The following is a 17,231-nucleotide window of genomic DNA, read 5'->3' on the forward strand; positions in this document are numbered from 1 at the left end:
GCTTGGGATTCTTTAGAGATTAGTTGGGTTGAGTTACAGGTTGGTATGGGTTCTTCAAACGCTCCTTAGTGGAAACCTTTCATTATAATTTGGTGTGGTGATTAAGTTACAGTATAAATTATGCATGATGGCAGAACATGCGAACACCCACCTAAGACTTATATTTTAACATTTCTGTTTACTAATAGAAAAGGGCAGAAAACTTAATTTTGTATTAAAACATTTATTGAGAAGGGAGTATACATAATGACAAACAGTTGGTTTTGAGACATATGAAATGAAAAATTTATTTGCAAATTACACTACTCATATAAAACAGTCTGTGTATGACGTATCCAAAACATATCAGTTCAAGAAAAACATAAATATACAATGCTAAATAATCCTAAAACCCTACACTTTTGGCAAAGTGCTGTATTATTCCAGTAAAACAAGAAAAAAAAAAGCGACAAAAAACCGCAACTAAAGCATAGTCTAAAACTTACCAATGCCACAGAGAATTTTCTTCACACATTTAACACAGAAAAAAATTTGCTAAATTTCATGTAAAAGTTGACAGAGCGAGCAAGTGGCTCACAGAGACAAGGTAATCCTCTGTGCATAGTAAAATTACATTTGTTTGTGTCCCTTTGGACAAAGTTCAAGTTCTTCACGGATGCATTGTCATACTGTTCACCTGGAAGGCACATGATCCCCAAACGCAATTCAAGGCAAAATGAAATCCCTGTTATGAATACCAAATATCAGGCGTCTACTGACATAGGGAAAGACCTCCAGTACTACTCGAGGAATATGAAGAGAATCTTATGTCCCTTCCATTCCCTTCGTCCACAGAGAAAAATGTCAGAAAATGCAATATACTGCTCAACACAGAATGCAGCAAGCCAAAAAAATTATACAAACAAAACAAGCTGTAGGTGTTATCCTTGAGTTGCTCATGCATGAAATATGCATTCGACTGAATGTCAGAGTTACTGAATTCAGTTTCATTCATTTAGGGGAGACATTTACCTGGGCAGTGTCACCGGAAAATTACAACAAAAGGTTGCACGTGGTAAAGGAATAAAGAGTAACAAACAAAACCTACAAAGAATTAGAAGTTTTTTGCTACTTTACATATTTCGCTCAGTAAATATATCATGTAACTAGTCAAATAAAACATGAAAAGGCATGTAACACAAAAGGTTACTACAAGTGAGAAAACTAAAAATATATATAACATTTTTTTTTAAAATGCTAACAGTTTCACTTCATTGTAAAAGGTTTTAACAGTCAATTAAGAGAAAGTGTTGTTTTCACAGTCCTCGGAGGAGCAAGCTTTCATTCGAAGTGTGAGACACACATTATGTTAAAGATTTACATCAATTACAAATATTTCCACAAGGTAACATACACACTGATAAAGTTAGAGGTTCTCCAGTATGAACGGAGACAATTTACTGTCTGCAAGTAATCTGCATTTTTAGCAAAGAGCAAAGGTGAACAGTGATGACCCTGAGACATGTACTGCAGATATATAGCAAACATGAAAATAAACATTACAACACAATGTCTTTTTTTTGTTGATTTTTCACCTGTTGGAAAATTAGCTCTACACAGTCATACATCAAACCAGTCACTAAAGTCACTCTAAAAATAGAAAACCTACATAAATATCTATGCAGATAACATACACTCTTATCAACTTCATACTGATATGTAATATATTCTATATTTTTAATTTTTAAAATATTTTGCAAGTTTTTTTAAATATATTTTACATATTTTGAAATCTACTATGGATACAAGGCTTTTAGTGATAATAAACCCAGTATATTTTACCTTTCTTTTTTTAAAGAGAGAAAAAAAAAATCAAAGAGGAAGAAAGTACTGATCTACAAAATCACAGGCAGGTTCCCTCCTAACCAGAAAAGTGCTGCTGATGATTTCATCACCGATGTGATCAAACGTAGTATGGCTTTAAATAAAATAAAAAAAGCAGAGACAAGTTAAAGGCATTGAAAGTGCCAAGCTGCCTACAAATGCTCAAACAGAGCACTACAACATCATGCTCACTATAACAAAATACTTGGTTATTCAACCTTCAAGACACATAACATAAAACAGAACCTATAAGATATAGCTTATAAAGGAAACACGATGCAGACACATTCAGGTCGAGTGGAACCTGCCGTGAAGTAAAGTGACCTATGGCATTGATTCTAAAGGACTCCATTCCTTCTGGCGAAAGACCAGTTCTCCCAGTGTGGAAGGGGTAGCGTACAGGGGAGAGAAGTGGGGACTGCCTCAGTAGTTGTACTGCCTCTGTCCCGGCTGGTGAATATAGCCTCCAGTGGCTTTGGCCTGTCTGGCTCCTCCGTCGCGCAGCAGGTTGAGGCGACGGAGGGCATTGCGAGACAGCTGCTGGCGCTCCACCTTGTCACGGATGCGCTGTGCCAAGCGGCTGTTCTTGGTCTGCTCCAGAAACCCGGCGTGAGCAGCAACAAGAGCAGCTGTGTAGCAGCCAGAAGGGTGACTGGGCCGGCGCTGAACATCAGATCTGCAAAGCCAAACAGAATCTGTGAGATTCAAATATTTCACATTGTTATAAACATTATTACACATATCTGACATTTTTGATTCTGGATGGTCAGACAAACTTTGTGAGTTCTGGTGGTTTCGAGGATGATTGTTTTGTACATTGCAATGCATTATAACACAAACAGGTAAGATCCATATAATTATTTATTTTAGTTGTAAGTTGTATGATTGTACATTTACTTTGAGAAAGATTTGAGCTAATGAAATATTTCAACTAAAAAAAATATGTCATGACCATTTGTGTACTTATGTGGCAAGTATCTGTGTAATAAGCAAGGTAATGTACATCCAGCCAGTTGTTATCACAAATTATTACACTGCGCTGTGGAATACTTGATTCTGATTGGTCAGTCGCGACATTCCGAGGTATGTTATCCCTCGGCCTTCATCACGGAACTTTTGTGTTCAAACATTTTAACTCAAATTAATATTTAGTGTCTAATTATTTACTTATGTGGCAAGTAGCCGTGTAATAAGCAGGATAATGTACATCCGGCTCGTTGTTGTCGCAGAATAACCCCCTTCAGGGTGATACAAGTCCTAATCACCCTGTCGGGGTTATTCTGCGATAGCAACCAGCTAGATGTACTTTACCCCTTGCATAAAAAAAAATCTCAATCTGCCCTTTACCTTAAAATGGATGGCTCATGGGTGCTGTCCTTGGCAGGTCGTTGACGAGGGCTTTGAACGGCGTACACGGACATGCTGGGATGCTCAATCAGTAGGTTCTCCAGAGGACTGGTCTCCAGCAGGACCGGAGCTCTGCCTCCAGCCATGAAACACGGCGGAGGAGTGATGAACCAGCTTTCTTCTAGCCCACATGTCGCCTCTAGACGTAAGAAGTCGCCATCCTCTGCATCAGTGTCTGCCACTGAATCCAGAGAGGAGCAGGAAGGGCAGCGCACGGGGGTGTCCAGGGGAGCGACATCGTCAGAGCACACCTCCACCAGATCATCTCCACACGCACCGGAACAGGCCTTCGCTACAGAGAGCAGAAAGGATGTCAATACAGTAAAATGACAGTTTTCCAATAATAATAAGTTAACAGGATTTGAACGAACTTTAGTCTATTATGTTTAATGTCAGTGTGTAAATTGTTTTGTACTGTTCAGACTATTCATGAAATCCAAAGCTATACACTTTTTGAAGCAATCTGAGTCTGGCAGACAATTCAATGAGGGGGAGATCCCACTGACATTGTAGAAGTACTAGATTTCAGTCAAGTCATATGCAGAGAGTAAAACATCATACAAACAAACCAAACCATAGTTCATCACTGGTTCATACCAAGAACATCTGAACACTATGGAAACCAAAAATGGCGTAAACAGTTGGCTGTTGGGAAGAGCCTACACATTTAGTGGCCTCTAGAGGGCAGTGTAATCGAACAATCCTTCACCACTTCTAAATATGCAAAAACTTGACAGCCTTCACGTGAAGTTAATGTGACAAGTTTGAAATTACAGTGATAACGCCTTATATTTACACAAAATGTAACAAGACCAACTAGTGATTAGAGAGTCCCACACCCATAACACAATGTTATAGCACACATAGAACTTGTCTTTCACAGAGCCACACCTTGTTTATCTGTAGCCCTGCAGCATCCTGCCAGATGACATCAAACATATTCTCAACTCAGCTGGTAAAGAAGCCATTTAACCCTCTTACAGCACTCTTCAGTGTCCCTGGGAAGCCAGTTAACCTTTAATCCTCGGACCATAATGGAAAAATACTCACTTCCATCCATCAAGCTTTATGGATATAAAACCAAAGAAATGTTCCCATCCTGTCTACCTCAGCCTTCAGGCAACGACTGATGTTTGTAATCATTCCATGTTCAAGGCTTATTTGCTTTACGTGCTTAAACGGTAACTTAGTCTGTCCTATTTTTAATCACAGACTCCAACATAGACACTTTTGTCTGACAGGCTAAAAACGTTGGCCATAAGCATGTCTCCCCCTGTCCTAAAAAAAGAGAACTGGACCATCCAGATTGCCTTGCACCTGAAATATTCACACACATACACAATATGGGAAGGCCTGTATTTGGGCAGGCAGCTTATGAGAGGTATCATGTTAATGAGGGCATGAAGTCTGTGCCAGGGGTCACAGAATCTGTAATACTGTCCAGCAGACCACGTCATCAGAACCAACTGAGGTGATCTAGGGTCGACTCATGAATAAGAGCATACCCAATCTGCTCTGATTTCGGGGGGAAATAAGCAGAATGAATGCATGAATGCATTTAAAGTATATGCAAATTGCCCTTTATCTCCATCATGTGATATTTGAGAGTAAAACTGAATATTCTATTGGAAAAACGAAAGGGAAACTTGACTATATAAACTGGAAAATGCTGACTTAAGCATTATTTCATGGATGGTATGGCCTAAGTGACATCAGCAGAAAAAGAAATGATTCAGAGGAAGAGCAAGTACACTTTGATTAAATATTCTGAAGACTCTGGAAATTGACAATTGGGATAATATGCAACAATGCTCAACATTAAAGTTACAAACATGCAATAAAAAAGGTTATGCATTAATTTTATGTTGACTTGAAATGCTGAGACTACATCACCCTCATTCTTTGGTATGAACTGCTTGTTCATTTCTGCATTTAGGGAGAAGCTCTTACACAAGATCCATATTTCAGTTCACTAACCAAAAACAGGAAATGCAAGAAAGATCTCTCACCTAGATAATCGACCAGAATCCACTCATCCTCCTCCTCTTTCTCATTGAAGTCTGGATCCACAGGACATCCACTGTCTCCAAACAAGACGCTGGTGAACCTCTGGAACATGGTGTTGTCTGGGGCAGAGGCGTGAGGCTGGAGAGTCCTGCTGGAAGTGGGTGAGGGCCTTGCTCTTTGGTCATCAGCTGCGGGAGCCGCTCACTGAGATCTTGGTAAAGGTGCTAAAGTGCATTAGTTACTCCTTCTCAGCCGAGGAACACCTGATGAAGTTCAGCCATAGCTCTTGTTGATTGTGCAAAAACAGGCCCTGGAGGATAATCAAGAAGATAACTGTGTTGTTAAAGAAAACGTAGACACAAACTGGCCAGCCTTTAAGTACAGAACTGGTTCTGTCACAATTAGCCCATAAATTACAGGTCATAAAATACAGACAGATATTCCTGAGAACAGACCAGCCAAAACAACACAGTCTAACGTGTCTCTGCTGTCACAGATACTGTCTGTCCTCTTCACACAAAGCTGATGCCTATGAAAACTGATCTTTGTACAGATACACCTGACCTCCTTCAGGAATATGACTCATGAGGGTCCCCTTTTCTGTTGTTTTGCTTGCAATAACAAAAAGAGACAGCTGTGAAGGACTACAAACTGTTCTTCACCTCACTACATCATTAAAAGAAGATAACCGAGTCTTACTCCCTTCCACCTGCTCATAGTCAAGGCAGCACTCTTTGTTGTGTGTTTAGGGGGTTGGGGCTATTATGAGGTCACATATGTATAAGATACCCTTCATAACCCCCAAAAAGAGGATTATAGTCTGACATGCAGAGATAAGTAGGACTAGGATGGCCTTTGTGTCAAAACTGCAATGCTGAGAGGTCACCATTTTAAAGCTAAGGAGATATAAATTAAATACACTGAGAACTTCATTATGTATCAACTTGTTTTTTTCATTATATAGGAGATCTTCACTACATACACATTTCTCAAAGGAAAAGCAGCACATTTAATCTCATTGTTGTTGTTTTATTATTATTATTCTCATGGGAGATGTTCTAAAAATACATCATGAAATATGTCAATACAAAACTGAAATGGAACAAAAATGCCAATGCAATTCATGTAAATGTGGTGTAGACAGAAAAATCACTAAATAAATAAAAATAAAACAAAACTTGCAAAGTGCACATTTATGTACATGACAAAACGAAAAATGCAAAAAAAAAACAAACAAAAAAACCAAGCCTGGTCAAAATGGTCTTCAGCTGGTTTAGCTGGTCTCCCCCACCAGACCTGTGTGAAAACTGTCCAAAACCATTCTGAAACCAGTGCAGACCATCTTAGCTATTGTAATATTATTCTATGGAGACAGCGTTGAAGCGTCTTTTTTATTATTATTTTATTTTATTCTGCAGGCCCAGAACTGAACACTGAACATATTTCAATGTTTATTCACAGGTATTGTTCAAACAGCTGGTCCATAATTGATAAAAATGCAGAATCATAGAAAAAAAAAGCATCAAAAAGCATCGAACGCAACAAAACAAGAACCTACTTAAGGTGGCATAACGGCTACATTAGACTGCTAAAATAATTTATTAAAGCAGCCATGCATTGAGAAAAGCATGCATCATCGTGCTTATTACAATCTGAATGATTTTACAGGTGCAAACATGTACGAAAGCTGCATTAGCTTGTCATATGGTTTATCGACCCGCCTGGCCGGGGGAGGGATGAGTAACCCTACACCGAGCGACGGGGCGGACCGCGAACACAAACGCTTCAACTCGCTCTGCTGAACAAAGCTTAATTCGTAAAATCCGAACATGCTTACATTGCAGAAACAAATAATGAACTTAGCAAATCTACCTGCATGCTTTGACAGGTAGTGCTATGCAGAATGTCGACATTTTAAATGCATTTTATTCTTCTATTTTTTTACATTTAGCTACATGTTCGACCAAATTTTCACTTTTCTTTTTACAACCAAAATTGAAAATTTTTGTATAATACATTCGTAGTATTTAGCTCCTGGGCGTTTCTATAACGTCTTAATGCAGAATGTCGGTCGAACACCAACAAAGAGGTTTTAACTCACCTGCGGCAAAAAGTAATGTAAACAGGAAGAGGGTTGACTTCAAGAACAAAAACAGATCAGTTCAAGTGGTTGAGGTAGATTATTTGCCGTGAGATATATACAGATATATAAATACAGTTCTTCCCGGAAGAAGTTTATGGACCGTTTAGCTCGTAGTTTCACGTTCAGTTCCTTTTCGTTTCTTCTCCGAGGTCTCAACTGCTCTCTTTGTTATTGTTGTGGAAAATTAACAGCTGATCGGCCGTTACGTAGCTGAGGACAGCCTATGGGCGGGGCTTGTCAGAACCCTTTCAGCCAATGAAATGGCGCCCCTGACTATGACTGACTGTCACCAACGCACGTGACCTCATCCCGGGAACGGCAAGACCGGGCAGAGCACTCCATGTTAAGGAGTGTCAGTAACCAAGTGTTTTTTGGGATGTTCAAAGATATTGAAAATATGCTTTAAAAATAGAATGGTTCAACAAACCTTACATACTGTCATCCTGACTTTTGAGTTCATTTTTGAGAATGATTTTGACTTGGCATGATCAAGGACAGAACTATAAAATCATTTGCAAGAATCTACTCATTGCAACTGAAATGACTGGAATTTTTTCACAAAGATCATCTTCAACCAAGCAGTGTTCAATTCATTCTGATGGCTCTAAAAACTTTTAACTATATTAATTTGTACGTTACACAATTTTCATCCGTCTAAACAAACTGTTAAAAGTGCAGCATAGGATCATGTGTGTGTCAGTCGGTCATCATAAACCATAAAATAACATAATAAAAATGCATTAATTTAATTAACAAATAAATAAATGGACATAAAATATAAATTTAATTTTTATTAGAAAATAACATGATTGTGCCAGCTTCCTCATATAAAACTATTTAACCACAGAATGGCGTGACTGACCAATCATAATCAAGTATTCTAGATAGCATCCAATAATGATTAAAAGTCTCAGGCAAAACTGTCATTTTGGGGTAAATTGTAAATTGTATGCACTTTTTAGCCCTATACTGGGTGAAAATGTTTAGAACAAAACATGGAAATCCTCCCCATTATAGATGTAGGCCACCAGTTTTTTGGGAACAAAGCACTCCACCCCCTCAACATCTCAGATGGCTGTTTTGCTAAGAGAGGCCCATTCTAAGATTCAGCTATAGACCATTTTCTGCCCCCGCATAGACACTAGTTTTGAACAAAAGGACTTACACTGGTGAGTCAGCAGATCTAATAAAGCAAGCTAAACATGATATTGCATCATCCATATATTCTGATTAATCTACATGAATTTTTATAGATAACATGTATATCATCTAGACACATTAAACATATTTATAATCCCTAGTGTGCTTAATCAAAATATCCTGCAATTTTACTTTTGGTATAGTAAACTGGTATATTTAAAGTCTACTAAACTGGAACAATTAATTTTGTAGTGCTGAGGTCTAACTAAAGATATGCTTAATATTTGTGCCAAAATGGAACTACTGCGAGTATACTTCAGGTACACTTTGAATATCTTGCATTTAAATACTTATATTATACCGAGATCATATAATCCAGTGACATTAAAACACATTTTAGGCTTAATATTAAGAAATGTGCAATACTCCAAATAAAGCTCAATTATCAGTAAGTCTTAAGTGATATACCAACAAATATTCTAATGGATTTTAAATATACTTAAATATATATTTTAAATAAAATAGGCATAGGTTTGGCATTACTGGATATACTACATAATTGGACCCTTTGTCCTGTCTTCCCTTCAAAATGAGACAGATGACCTTTTCATTGGGATGGGATGGGAATAAAATGTAACTTTCTTTCCTGGTTTGGAGTTCTTTCTCTGACACAGACCTTTTTCTCCTTTCCTATCCAATCAGTCCACTTCCACTTTTTCAGACCACAATACTGGTCCCATTTATGTACAGGAGGGACAATCTTCCTGTTGGATAAATGTAACCCTGGAGCACAAAACCAGTCTTAAGTGTAACATTTTATAAATTTACATTTATACATAATCAGAAAACGGAAAAAATAAGCTTTTCATTGATGTATTTGTTAGGATAGGACAATATTTGGCCGAGATACTATTTGAAAATCTGGAATGTGAGGGTGAAAAAAAATTCAAAATACTGAGAAAATCACCTTTAAATTTCTCCAAATTAAGCTCTTATAGCAATGCATATTACTAATCAAAGATTAAGTTACATTTACGGTTGGACATTTACAAAATATCTTCATGGAACATGATCTTCATTTAATATACTTATGATATTTGGCATAAAAGAAAAATCGAAAAAAAAATTTTTGGCCATTGCTACAAATAAACCCCAGCGACGAAAAACTGTTTTTGTGGTCCCGGGTCACAGATATGTTCTAACCATCCATTTTCCCCCGTAGGATGATGTGATAGTGAATCAGCATTCTCATGCGCTGTCATCATGTTTTTCTTCTGTTTCTGTATATTTCCTTTATTTACCCTCCAAAACAAAGTCACACCTGCTCACTCGAGTTTAAATCATAAAGATGAGCCATAACCCACCCTGACCTCAACAGGCCTTGTCTCAAGTGGTAGCAAAACACTAACTGATTGTAAAATTGTAAAAAAGTAACTTCATGGATGAAGTGAGACTTTTTGCATGCTATTGACATTTTTACTAAAAAAAAAAAAGGTTATTATTTGATAAATTATAAAATGAAGCTCAGAGATCATAAAATCTGAGCAAAGCACATGCCTAATTCCACCCAAACTAAGAAATCTTAAGATTTCTGATCTCTTGTCCGAACTGATTCTTATCAAGCCATAAAAGAACATATTGTCCAATATGTGCATTATGATTCCACAGCATTCCTGATCTAAACAACATATTATCCACTGTTCAGAGGTCCACACTTTGACCCTCTGATGTAATTCTGATGACACTCTGATGTAAAAAGGTTTAGGGCATGTACCAAGCCGTTGTGCAATAAACCATAGTCAAGTTATTTAATTTGACATAAAATGAGCAATTGAAAACAAGGCTGTGAGGGATACTAACACCATATAATCTCACAAATGGACAGGAGTTTCTGTGGCGGGTTTTATACAAGTTCATACATATATTCTCAGTGGTAACCTTTTTGTGAGTCATTCTTTGATGTGATACAAGCGTCCATGGATGATGAAACTAATATGTCACAGAATATTTGTGGCATTTCCAGAGCCTCTTTTTCTTGGAGAAACTAAAAGTCAAAAGGGGAGTGTGACGAAGAGTTTAATCACAAAAAAGCACTAAGTACACAGCTCTCTGAAATGTCCTGGTTTACTACCTGACACTTAGGTTAAACAAAGCAGACTGAAAAACCAAACACATTGCATAAACTTACAATGTCATCAAAATGTATCTTGAATTAAATATCAGATTATCAAAATTTACCAAAATTTCATTTATTTTAAAGAAATGCTATAGAACAAGCATACGGATTACATTTAAAATAATAATAATAAACATAACAATGGAAAGCACCATTTGGGCACTTTCTGGACATGTCAAATAGGTAATGTTATAAGTTACTGTGAACTTGAGCTGAAATCAGTAACATGTCATTTACTGTAAGTGTGGCTTAAATTATGCAGCTCTATATGAACTGCTAGTATACAGCAATTTTAAGAACTAATGCCAACCATATAGTCACAAATGTTACTAGAAAGCACTGCACTAAAGGACAAAACATATGGAATGCATATGTAATTGTATACATATGTACATGGTCCCAAATATCAAGCTATGGAACGCATTAGGAGAGTTCACTTGAAACCATCTGAACCATCACATTGCAACACATGAGAATCCTCGGTGATATCTAATATCAGTAAGTTGAAAATGAGAAGGGAGACTGAAACTTAGCATCTAAAGGCCCATGTGTGACTGTTAGGGTGGAGGGAGATCAAGAGGACAGATGATGATGCAAAGAAGCTTACAGTGTGACATCTGGGTAGAGGATTGCATGATGTGAAGAGGACAGACAGGCAGGTGGAGGCACAATCGTGTGTGAGTCAGTGAGCTGTCAGCCGTGACATCCTGTCAGTCACAACCTGCAGGTCTTGTGGTTGTGTCTGACTGCATTAATGGCTTGTAAATAAACTGCAGTTAAAATGTCATAGGAATAGTGCACCTCTAGAAATATTCTTCTGCATACCAAACACTTTAAAGCATGGAGTAAAATAGTTACAGCATGATGCATCAAATTGAGGCCTAAAATGCTCTGAACAAATTTAAAATGTCACATTGAGGGAGATGTTCCTTATCATTGAATATAACGTATGATATAATCTCCTCCTGGTGTACAGTATTGTACTTCTTTTGTAGTTATGATCGTGCCATTTTTTTATTTATTTTTTTGAGTTTGAGAGGAATATAAATCTGTTTAGATGAGGGAAATCGCAGTGTCTCATTGGTTGATTCATTTGACTCCATCCTTGTCAGATGTAAAATATGAAAATGAGATGAGTTATAAATCACAAAGTGCAAAAAAGTGAAAATTCAAGACCATCATAAAAAAAGACAAAGCAGACCGATGGCTTTTATTAGTCTTTTTGTTGATTGTTAAAGGTGACCTGTGATGACCACGAAATTAAATGAAACACGATGAAGCAAAACATTTTGTTTGTTGAAATGAAAAAAACTTGAGGAACAACCACTTTTTTAAACAAAATTGAACAGCACAATGAAATCCTTATCTTCACATTCTGTGACACACATCTGTTCCTGAACATCTGTTCTATTGATCACACCCAGGAGAAACAGGCTTTTAACATTTCTCTGAAAGAACACACCTTTTGCAGTCTATGCAATGACAACCAATTGTGTGCTTCAATAACCTGATAAGTTCATTATCTCAAAACAGATAATGCATTCGATTAGCGGCCTGAAAAGTATAAAAGTTACAGACTGTATACAACCTGATAAGTTAATTACAGCCAAATTCTATTAACTGATCCAGTGTATGGAAGAGAAAAATTTGACCTGTAAATTCACTTTGGGAAAACCAGCCATTTTGGGCACAAACATATGCAATATAAAAATAAAAGCCAACCTGAGAGCAACCAGATAATCTGAATTAGAGAGATTAATCACACATTAATCACACAAACAAAATTTACTATTATTTATTATGCACGTTCTTTTAATAGCAATTTTGATCATTTAACAAAAGTACACACAACATTACAAATTCACTCACTAAAAATGAGTGTCAGCAGCCTCAGATGCTCTGATTAGCATCATGACCGAACCGGGGACTTACAAGTACCCTCATCTGCCTGCATGATTAGATTGAAATCAAAAACTACATTCAAGCCTTTTCCCTGACTGCTTTAGGCTATCAGCATAGAGGTTGTTCACAGTGAAGAACATATGCAAAGCAGGCAGTGAGCGAGGTGGAAGTTAATAAACAGTCAAATGTATCACACTGCAGACAAACACCTTTTGTAAATTATATTTCTGTAACTCTGTAACTAAGGACATCACTTTCTGGGTGAAAAGATGTACAAGCAAAATTCCCCCTCAAAAATAACAACAACAGCAACAAAAATAAATTATATTTTGCATGAAAAATGTCATCCATTCAGATATTTTTGTGCATCATAAAATTAAGTAATCAATATTTCCTATTATTATATTGTATCTAGGTGTTTTTCTTACAAATAATTTACAATCTAACAGATTTAACAAAATTATTTTTTTATGTTAGAAAAATAATAGATTATTTTACATTACAGTGATGAAAAGTAGGCAGAGAAAATGTGCATAATTGTCATTAAAATACTATGAGAGGTTGTTTACAAAAAATAACAAACAGGATATATAATATTTTTTTTTGGGGGGGGGGGGTATTATTATTTATTTCAGTTGATGTGTAATTTAATATGATCTGGAATGTTTTGATGGGTTAATGCAATTCATTCTTCCACATGTCTCTGTGTTTGCTTGTGAAATGTTTAAACTATTAAAACAAGACAGGCTTAATTCTATTTTAATGCTAAACAGGAAACAACACAGGAACTACAGTCCTGAGTAAATGTTCCTCTTCCATAATATCTGCGTCATGCTTCAGAGCTAAAACAGAACCAGACAAAACATTTCTACTCAAATCTCTTCCAAAAGCCCAGATTCACTGCTTGAGAACAGAGAAAAAAGAGCAACTTTGTACTAAGCACAGATGAAATGTCCTTCTCTTGCTTTCCTAGAGAGTGAAAACAATCCAGGCCTTGATTATTTTATTTTATTTTTTACATAATGTGTTTCTATGGCTGGTTTCAAGTGCCTAAGCCAACACACAAAACAGCACCATGATAAGGCTGGAAGCAGTTGGCAAGGCGTTTACAGAAACAAAGGGACTATGGGGTGGAATCAAAATAAACTGAATGACCTCTGGTGCCGCAGATAAAAAAATAAAAATAATTCAATAAAACTATGTTTCAAAACAGCAGTGTTGCAAGTTCCTGCAGGAAGGATTCTGCAAGAAGAGTTCATAGTTCAAAACTTGTCCGTTCCTATGGCAACAGGTGGAACAACTGGGCCATCCTGTCAATAAAAACTCTGTGTGGTGATATTGGTCATTTTCTTGGTTCTCTTCTCTCCTAAGGACCACAATGAAAAGCTTTATTGAAGTCAACAAAACAGTATTTTAAACTGTGAATGATTTAACATGAGAAACCTGTTGCTAACAGCTACTATGAAAGTGTTCTCAAACAAACAAGAAATGTGCAAAATGCAGTCAAACTGCATTATCAAGGCATTTGGCATCTGTTGAGCTGGTGTCTACAGACTGAACGCACTTAGCCACACAGACAGCTGTTTGGACGATAACGCCCATCTCAATATCCATCATTGCCAATTTGGACGCCCCAATCCAAAGACGAAGAGGCCCTTCCAAAAGCTCATCGATTCACAGCAGGAACAAACAAACCCTTTCCTCGTCCTCAGACTAATGAGGGCTTGCACTGGCTAGCTAGCGCTTCGCTGGATGGCACGCTTGCATGAACCAGCACAAATGCATACATTTTGAAACACGGTCACATTATGAGGAGTCTTGGGAGTCCGAGTCTTCTTTCTGAAAAAGAGCGGTCCCAGAATTTGTCCCCTGTCCTCTGCTTCTCTCCACCAACCCGTTGATCTCTCCCAGCGGCAAGTAGGAGTAGTCCGCCCTCTGCCCGCGCGCTTTGCATTTTCTGCACGTCTGGATAAGGTTACCGGCGAGGCTGGCCAGCAGCGACGTTGCCAGGATAGCGCAGATAACCAGCCAGCTTTGTCTGCACACATAAACAAAACACTCTGAGGGTGAGGAGTTGCACTTTGACCTCTGACTCCACCGCTGCTGCCCACAGCCTCCTCAAAGCACTTGACTGCAACCATGGCAACACCACACAATCCCTTACTTGCATGTGAAAGGCCGAGCTGACTAATAAATTCATCTGCGCCACTCCGCTGCTGCAGAGTTGTTTACCAGTACAGTCGGGGCACTTGGTTCAGACTTGTCCGAAAGCCTGTTCTGTTAAACAAGGGCCTGGAATTTGTCAGAGTGAATTTCCATGGCAATAATCACGTTACTCAAACACGCAGATAGGGAATGGTATACATGACAAGCTGTTTGAGATAACAGATTTTTTTTTTCTCATGTTGTGGAAACTGTGGCTTTAAGGCATAGGAAAAATATGTCATATAATTGTACATGACATTTGGTTTTTAAAATAGCTAAATTTCCACTCTGAAAAGGAACCAGAGATGATCACTAGAATGTTCTTATCACAAATGGACCATTGTGATTGATTTTCTTTAGCAAAACCACCTGTCCTCAGACCACAATTTAATATTTCACATAGATTAAAACATCTATAATAATGTATATTTATATTATGTATATTTTATATTTAGTTTATATTTATAATATAAAATATATATTGTTTATTTATTTCTTTAGAATATATATATCAATTTTACACATTATATATTTATATATAATATAAATATAATTTTATTTTGATATATATTTTAGTTTATATAAAATACTATTTTATGGTCTTAAAGTATATGTCTGTGTCAATCACAATATAGCTCTATTTCAGAAAATATAAAGAAATTATTCTGGATTTTTAGACATATTTCCCCCTTTAGAGTCGGACTCTAAATGGAATCATTCTGGTTCATTCTGATTCTGACTAATTACCAACTGGAAACACCACAAAAACAAAACAGCTTCTTTATTTAATGCATATGTGAAATGCTAAATTAATTATTTTTAAAAAATTGTTATTGCATGCTAGAGTTGTAAATATTCATAATAAATATTTTACGTGAAACTCACTTTCGTATCTGACAGTTATGACACATAGTAATTAATTAAATGTGACAAAATGTTATGCTTTGTCCCATGTCTCAAGAAGCAGCGAGAGGACAAATATTGGCTGCTGTTATGGGGGGTGGGGGGTGTGTGTGTGTGTGTGTGTTTGGGTGCGTTTTTGAGCACTTACTCAGATAAATACTCAGCTTCCTCCTCTTGTCTCCATTCCCTCAACATCTGGGCAGCCAGGCAGTGACCGGCTGAAAAAATGTGGGAAAAAAAATAAAAAATTTAATCAAATCCCTTGTTAGGACAATAACTCTCCCTTACAGGCATATTTCTCCTGTCCCTCCTATCCTAACTTAATATTTCACTCTTTTTTTTTTTTTTTTGGGTAAATCAGTGCTGTATTTTGGACACTGAAATTCCTATTTTTTTTATATTCAAATGTGGCTCTAGAGTGAAGGTGTGGTCACATTACTGAAAATGTGGAGAAAACAAAATTTGCAGACAAAAAATGTCTTATGTCAATAGTATAGTGATGTATTAAGCACAGCTCACAGAGAAGTCAGAAGCAGCTTTGTATTGGTTTTTTGCTGAAAAAGGCAAATGTGACCACACCTAAACAATTCATAATGGAAACTTATTTTTTTATGTTATATTATTTAAGATATATCAAGAAAATATTAAGATGTATCTATTATCCTTTTTCCCTAAAGTTCAATTATAATATTAAATCAAGCTTTTAGCACAAACAAAAAAAATAATAATAATTGAGCTTTTACAACCATTTTCTCTCTCTGAACCTTAAAATTAAAAAAAAATTCTGCACCCATTACTGTCTAATACAGGTCTAATACAGCTTGCACTGCCCCATTAATCAGTTGCAGCTTTTGGAAAGCCTGCATTAGATTGTGCAAGACTCCCTGCTAAAAATAAAGAGACCAAAAATTGATGTTCCAAAAATTCACAACCCCTCCCCACCCCGAGAAATCGTGAGAGACTTTGGCTGTCAATCGATTATATTTTAATAAATATATATACTTAATGTGCTAATAAATTAATCAAATTAACTGGAAATAACTGCCTGAAAAATTCAAGCCTACAAAAAGTGTTACTATATAAAAAAAAAATTATATTGGCAATTATATTATATTATCTTAATTTTATATTGCCAATATTTTTTTCTTCAGGGTTTAATTTTTCAGATTGTAGGAACATTTGTTATCAAAGGAATCTGCGTAAATCAGTTTTTTTTTTTAAATAATTAATTTCAATAAATTGGTGGGTTAAATGAACAGTCCTTGTAAAAACAAAAAAATCACCCCAAAGGTAAGTGAAAAAGGCTGGAGAGAAATATTTAGGTCAACTTGCATGATCCGTTCCACAGTAGAGAAGTGTGGACAGACACATACACACACACACATATAGGAGGACTATAAGGAATGCTGATGGCTGAAGCTATAAGCAGAGAGAGTTATGTGCTGAGAAAGTGTGAACATTAAACTGATCTATAGAGACGTCACA

At 36.7% G+C, this 17,231-nt stretch overlaps 2 protein-coding genes across 2 annotated transcripts in view; both read right to left on the reverse strand.

Annotated features, from left to right (window-relative positions):
* Positions 1–207: 207 nt before the first annotated feature.
* Positions 208–7,604, reverse strand: LOC128031068 (tumor protein p53-inducible nuclear protein 1). The gene is made up of 4 exons (XM_052619284.1): positions 7,379–7,604; positions 5,280–5,587; positions 3,211–3,562; positions 208–2,539 (listed from the first exon to the last, which is right to left on the reverse strand). Exons 2-4 carry the CDS (start codon positions 5,386–5,388, stop codon positions 2,287–2,289), a joined length of 714 nt encoding a protein of 237 aa, XP_052475244.1. The 5' UTR covers positions 5,389–5,587; positions 7,379–7,604; the 3' UTR covers positions 208–2,286.
* A 4,912-nt stretch (positions 7,605–12,516) lies between these two features.
* Positions 12,517–17,231, reverse strand: part of LOC128030461 (N-acetylglucosamine-1-phosphodiester alpha-N-acetylglucosaminidase) — a 74,977-nt gene continuing 70,262 nt past the window's right edge. The window contains exons 10-11 of the mRNA XM_052618122.1: positions 15,895–15,964; positions 12,517–14,676 (exon numbers count right to left, since the gene is read on the reverse strand). Of these exons, the coding sequence (XP_052474082.1) occupies positions 14,445–14,676; positions 15,895–15,964 (302 nt within the window). The 3' untranslated portion in view covers positions 12,517–14,444. The remainder of the gene's footprint in view (positions 14,677–15,894; positions 15,965–17,231) is intronic.

Source organism: Carassius gibelio, chromosome A16 (assembly GCF_023724105.1).
Source record: "Carassius gibelio isolate Cgi1373 ecotype wild population from Czech Republic chromosome A16, carGib1.2-hapl.c, whole genome shotgun sequence".
Taxonomy (NCBI): domain Eukaryota; kingdom Metazoa; phylum Chordata; class Actinopteri; order Cypriniformes; family Cyprinidae; genus Carassius; species Carassius gibelio.

What these genes read in the sequence shown, in the direction of transcription:
- LOC128031068 (XM_052619284.1), bottom strand. Translation starts at nt 5,388, where the DNA reads ATGTTCCAGAGGTTCACCAGCGTCTTGTTTGGAGACAGTGGATGTCCT. An exon ending in GATTCTGGTCGATTATCTAG is followed by an intron (nt 3,563 to 5,279) that starts GTGAGAGATCTT and finishes TGCTCTCTGTAG; the next exon opens with CGAAGGCCTGTTCCGGTGCG. An exon ending in CATGAGCCATCCATTTTAAG is followed by an intron (nt 2,540 to 3,210) that starts GTAAAGGGCAGA and finishes TTGGCTTTGCAG; the next exon opens with ATCTGATGTTCAGCGCCGGC.